The following is a 5850-nucleotide window of genomic DNA, read 5'->3' on the forward strand; positions in this document are numbered from 1 at the left end:
TCAAAATATTGTCCGGATATGGACCTATCCCAAACTGCACCGCTGGTGTGGAGTGTTTGGACTGAACGTTGTTCAAGATATTGTCCGGATATGGACCTATCCCAAACTGCACCGCTGGTGTGGAGTGTTTTGACTGAACTTTGTTCAAGATATTGTCCGGATATGGACCTATCCCAAACTGCACCGCTGGTGTGGAGTGTTTTGGCTGAACTTTGTTCAAGATATTGTCCGGATATGGACCTATCCCAAACTGCACCGCTGGTGTGGAGTGTTTTGACTGAACTTTGTTCAAGATATTGTCCGGATATGGACCTATCCCAAACTGCACCGCTGGGGTGGAGTGTTTTGAGTGAATGTTGTTCTTGATATTGTCCGGATATGCAAAGAAACAATAATACTTGACTCATAATTGTTACCATCGCAAAGATTGTTTTCTGTGTCATTTGATTGTAAATGTCGATGTCAGTATATTTGCACATGTATATGGAAGCTTAAGCTTCAAAGACCAGAAAATTAAAGAGTAAACATACATTGACATCGGGCATACTCGTTGTAGAATAAAAACACATATACAGAAGCAAAAACGTTAATGACGTGTATTTGACAAGATAGGAAACCTTTTTTTAGGATACCCAACAAAACAATCTCAGATTCATGTATGACAAGAAAAGTAATTTGTTAACCAATAAGTTGTCCGAAAACTGATCTCTGGAATGTTTCTGTTTTGGACATCTGTCGTAAATGGAACGGAATATGAATTCGGAAGGAGCGAAAATTTCGGCAAAAAATTGCAGTCTTATTTGTTCAGATGCGCAATAAAACAATCACCGATTCACAATTCACGTATAGAATACCTTTATCGGTAACGGTCAGAATATGCTAACTCCGAATCTGTCCTAAAACTAATCCATGGAATATCTGTCGCGGATATGTCTCGTAAATGCATGGAAAGAAAAGAAAATAGTATGAGTTCGAAAACATGAAACGTCCCTGACACGTATTCGGAAGAACGGGAAATTCTATCCGTCCGGTGCTGAAACATTTCATGACTCATGATATTCTGAGACATAATGAATATGAAAATGTTATCTGACAATGGCCCAGAAAAAATAAACTTCATGCTTCGTGCAAACTCCTAATTTGTCCGGGTATTCCGTATCGAAATATATGGACCTTGGATATGTAAAGAATGTAGAACATATCACGTATTCGGAGGCAAGAAACGTCAATGGCGCGTATCTTGAAAAACAGGAAAGTCTTATTTGTCCGGATACATAACAAGACAATTCCTGACTCATGATATTTCCAGATATGGGAAATATTGAACATCGTGCCCGGACACAGTCCGAATATTTAGCATGTCCAAAAATATGTCAACTCCGACTTTGTCCGGAAATCACACCCTTTCGCACAGTGTGTATTTTCATATTTTTTCCTTACTGAAAGCCTTCAGCTGATGTATAAGGTTAGAAATAGACATTGATGTTTTGAGTTGCTATGATCATACAGGGTTCTCCAGAACATCTGTGACCAGCGCCCCAAGACTCGCTACATTGTTGCTGTGGACGACTCACAGAACACCCTGGAAGAAATTGTCCGGGTAAGTTTGCTTTTATCAAAACTTTCAGCTGAATCTAATTTTTCGCACTCATTTCTGGGCTTTTCCATACAGTTGTGATTTATTTTAGCACTTAAGGCTGAAACCTTCCATGTGGGTTCAACCAAGTCTTGACAAACCCCTTTGAGGCCTGCTGTAATTTTTCTAATCCACCTATAACATCTGACTGAAGGGTAGCAGAATACTTGACACATCCTCCAGATTAGTTTTGGACAAAATATATAGCTTGTATAATAACTCCCAACAATCTCAAGATTTTTAAAAAGTTTCAAGATTTTTTTCAAACAATCTCAAGATTTTTTTCAAACAATCTCAAGATTTTTTTAAACAATCTCTATTTTATAGATTGTTTAAATAACATCTCTAGATTAATTGGAACAGTCTAAAAAGAATTGATGCAATATTGAAAGTAGTGTTGAAATTTCATTCAAGATGATGCATTGTTGATAATCTTTTTTAGTCACACTCTCACATCTTAATGCTACAACTGAGTCTGGCAACTAATCTAGCTGTGAAATTATACAATCTTGCTGGACTGTTTTACTTTTACTATAACAGTTTGACCCCTTCTTCATTAACCTACCAGGAAATAACTGACCTTTCTTTTCAGGTGCTCTTCTTTCAACCTCTAACATTCGCATTGTCTCAGCTTTCCAGCTCTTGGGTATGCTGTACTGGTGCTTTCTGGCTGATGCATGTGTGCATGTGTGTACTGTTTGATACTGATTTTCTACTTGAAAGCTAACAACAAGAAGTGTCTTAGTCTTTTAACACAATAACCATTCTTACCTTTCTTCCTTTTTCTACATTAAGCTGAGGTGACAGAGTGATAACTTCAGAGGCAGTTGTTGGTGTTGGACTTGGAGCTTGCTTTGTTTTCAAAAAGCATGTTGAACTGAAAGTTGAATTCATGAAAATCGTGAGGGTCTTTCAGGACAAAATTTGCAGCAGTTCTTGAGGAAAAATTTAACTCTTTTTTTTCATTCACATATCAAGAATTTGTCTCAGCTTTAAAAAAAAATGTTAACGCCAGCTCACTTTTATCCATGGGGTAACCTGTATCTGTCATTTTTAGAAATGTGTTTTTAGGGATATCAAGTCGAAACTGGGTGGTTTCAAACTGCAATATTTTCGAAATACTGCAGTTTGAAACCACATCTGTTGACTTGCCACTTGTCATCCCTAAAGGCCTCATTCTTAAAAACAATTGATATAGGTTACCCGCTGCGCAGATAAATGTGAACTGTCTTTCTCAAACTATCTAAATCTTTTGGTCATTTTCAATTGATAAACACCTTCAAGAGCACTCCAAAATGAGATGTGAACAAAGCAAGTTGCCAAGTGAAACCCATAATTTATGGTGACATGACACTCACAGGCATTGTGTTTCCACAGGCCATTGCATCTAACCTGGGCAACGGGAAGGTCAAGAAACTCTCCAAGGAAGACTATGACTTCCTGAAAGTGTGTGGTACACCTAAGTGCATGAGTGTGTGCGGTTTAAGGACATCTGAATATTAATTTGGTGGAAGATTTCTGTTGTTGACAGTGAGCTATCACCATTTAGTGTATTACAGATCTTTTGCCTCATTCATAATGATCTATTTTGATATACAAACAATGGTGGAAAGATCAGTGGTAAGAGCGCAAAGTATACAGTCAATTTTCCATAATATTCTAAGTCTGGTGCATTATTTATTGCGCAAATGTAGCTCAAGACGACAAGAGAGAAAAAATCTGCGAAATTTGGAATTTTTACCAAATGAGTGACTGAAGAGATTTAACGATACTTGTCTACCTTATGAAATTGGTACTGCAGCTGTCATGAGTACCCCCCTCCCTTCTCCTGTAAAGAAATTGAACTACAATGTATCACCCATATACACAATTGCAGAAGATCCGTGATATCACATGGTATCAGCTTGCTGTTCCATCATGACAATGTGTGTCGCAGACAATAGAATAACTCAGGTGTACAGGTAACTCAATGATGGTTACCACCTGAGGTATTGATGTCTGCCTGAATGTTGTTTACTTTCCTTGTTCTTGATGAGTTTTTCTAACCTTTTGCAGCATATCAGCTCTCACCTGGGTGATGGTAAGGTGAAGCATGTCACCAAGGAGGAGGCACTGCTTAGCAAGGATCTGGCTGTGAGTAGTCTTCCCTATATTTCTTAGGTTTTGAATAAAGATCATCTGATCTCCGTTCCTGCCAAAATTGGGCATTTTTCATATTTGCCATCTTTAGACATCCTTTTTGTGGATGGCTTCAGCTGCAATCTAATGTTGCTAAAAAAAATCTTCTGGACAAAGTGCTAAAGTTTTGCAAACATGGAATAAAAGACCATATTGTATTTTTAAAAAGCACTTAAATTGCTACTCATTATGATACATTTACATGTACATGTATGGGAGCCATGACTTTAAACTGAATCAGATTTTCCAGATTGGAGTGTTTTACCGGTTTATCTGTCCAATGAGTTATATATAATATTTGATCTTGATGAGAATCTATACGTAAACTAGTTCAAGAAATGTCAAGTGGCAGTTAAAATAATTTCAGTTTTTAGTATTTAACAATAATTTTTTGTTTTTTTGTTGTCATAGCAAGCAGATTTTGACCAGCTTCTGGTGAATCTGCGCATGGAGGCCATGTTTGTGAAGGAGAGCATGCGGATCATGTGGATCGCAGAGACGGGCATGTGTGAAAACATCGACACTGTCATCAGGGAGTACAAGCAGTCCCGCGGGCTACTGGTGAGTAAGTGAGTGAGTGAGTGAGTGAGTGAGTGAGTGAGTTAGTGAGTGTGTGAATGAGAGATAGAAAGATAGAGCAAGATAAAGAGTTGAATGCAATTACTGCATGTGTTTGGATGGTTTCAGCACCAAGGACAGATATACTTTTGTTTTTGTAGGTACGACCACCAAGGTCAGGGGATGAAAACATTTTTTAGATTACTTGATAAGGAGAACTGACGACCGGCGAAAATCAACTTCTGACAGTGAGACTGAAAGTGTTCGAGGTTGAATGTGTCTTGATTGCAGAAGTGTCTGATAATTGACCAAGCAAATACTAAGCGAATAAAATAGTTAGTTACTGAATGTTGATCTAGATCACAGATCCTCATTCTCACAGCCTACTGTTATGTAAGCTATTGGTATGTTTTAAAATGTTTCTGTTGGTTCACAGCCTATGCGTGCATGTATCATGGGCCCTCCTGCAGTTGGAAAGACAACAATAGCCAAGAAGCTGTGTGAACACTACAAACTGCACCACATCAAGATCAAGGATGTCATTGATGAGGCTGTGGAGAACTTGGTGGGTCTTTGTCTATCATTATGCTTTGACTTACCAGTAGTACTGAACCTATCCAATGTAACTTGTTGGATAGGATTTATTAACATCTTAAAGAATGGCTACTTATTCTAAGATACATGGACTGATTTCTTTCCATCATTAGAGATGCTAGTTTGAAACCTTTTGCAAGAACTGATGGAGTTTTTCTAAGAGGCAGCAGCTGTCTGATAAAAAGTCTTTTAGGACATTTGAAGTCCCTTCCAAAGGACAGGTGCAGCCCCAACCGAGATGCCCTTCCCAGGATTGAACGAGGGTTTACCTGTTGAAACCAGGAGCGCAAGTGTGAGGCTGCTACCATTTGAGCTACAGGGACATCCCCAGTGTCATGTAATACTAACACATAATGTGTGACTATAATATCACTATATGCAAATGTAGTACCACTACATAACACCACCTAACATCTGATTACCATCCATGTAGAAACGTCTATCTGCAAGGGCTGAGGGAGAGGAGGAGGAAGAGGATGATGGGAAGGCCCAAGAAGCGCAAGAATTGCTCGATGCCATCCAGGAGTCACGAGAAAACAACAATGGTATGTAGAAGCACAATTGTCCGATGACCATAGCACACTCCAGTCCGAGACAACTGTTCTTGACCCCCTAACTGTGGGGACAAAGGAGTTCCTATTTCACTGCTCAAAATGCATTTCTCTGCATACATGAATACACTGGTTCAGGAAACATTTAAGTTTACGTTTACATATTGCTATCCTCTCCTGTTAAATGTTATTTGGGGTAATGTTCATTTTTCACTAAGTAGTTTTGCATACTCATTAATCTTCTTGCTCTCCATGCTGCTACTAGAAATAGATGAATTATAAGATATGCTTTTGATGATCTTTCTGACTGTATGAAACCATTTATGCTTGTGG

At 38.6% G+C, this 5850-nt stretch overlaps 1 protein-coding gene across 2 annotated transcripts in view; it reads left to right on the forward strand.

Moving 5' to 3' along the window:
* Positions 1-5850, forward strand: part of LOC118418919 (adenylate kinase 7-like) — a 19997-nt gene that overhangs the window by 7321 nt on the left and 6826 nt on the right. The window contains exons 8-13 of one of the 2 annotated variants that reach the window (XM_035825066.1): positions 1510-1600; positions 3014-3082; positions 3692-3769; positions 4226-4375; positions 4809-4937; positions 5400-5511. In XM_035825066.1, the coding sequence (XP_035680959.1) occupies positions 1510-1600; positions 3014-3082; positions 3692-3769; positions 4226-4375; positions 4809-4937; positions 5400-5511 (629 nt within the window). The remainder of the gene's footprint in view (positions 1-1509; positions 1601-3013; positions 3083-3691; positions 3770-4225; positions 4376-4808; positions 4938-5399; positions 5512-5850) is intronic. The other variant, XM_035825071.1, reaches the window with a different exon arrangement.

Source organism: Branchiostoma floridae, chromosome 1 (genome assembly GCF_000003815.2).
Source record: "Branchiostoma floridae strain S238N-H82 chromosome 1, Bfl_VNyyK, whole genome shotgun sequence".
Classification (NCBI taxonomy): Eukaryota; Metazoa; Chordata; class Leptocardii; order Amphioxiformes; family Branchiostomatidae; genus Branchiostoma; species Branchiostoma floridae.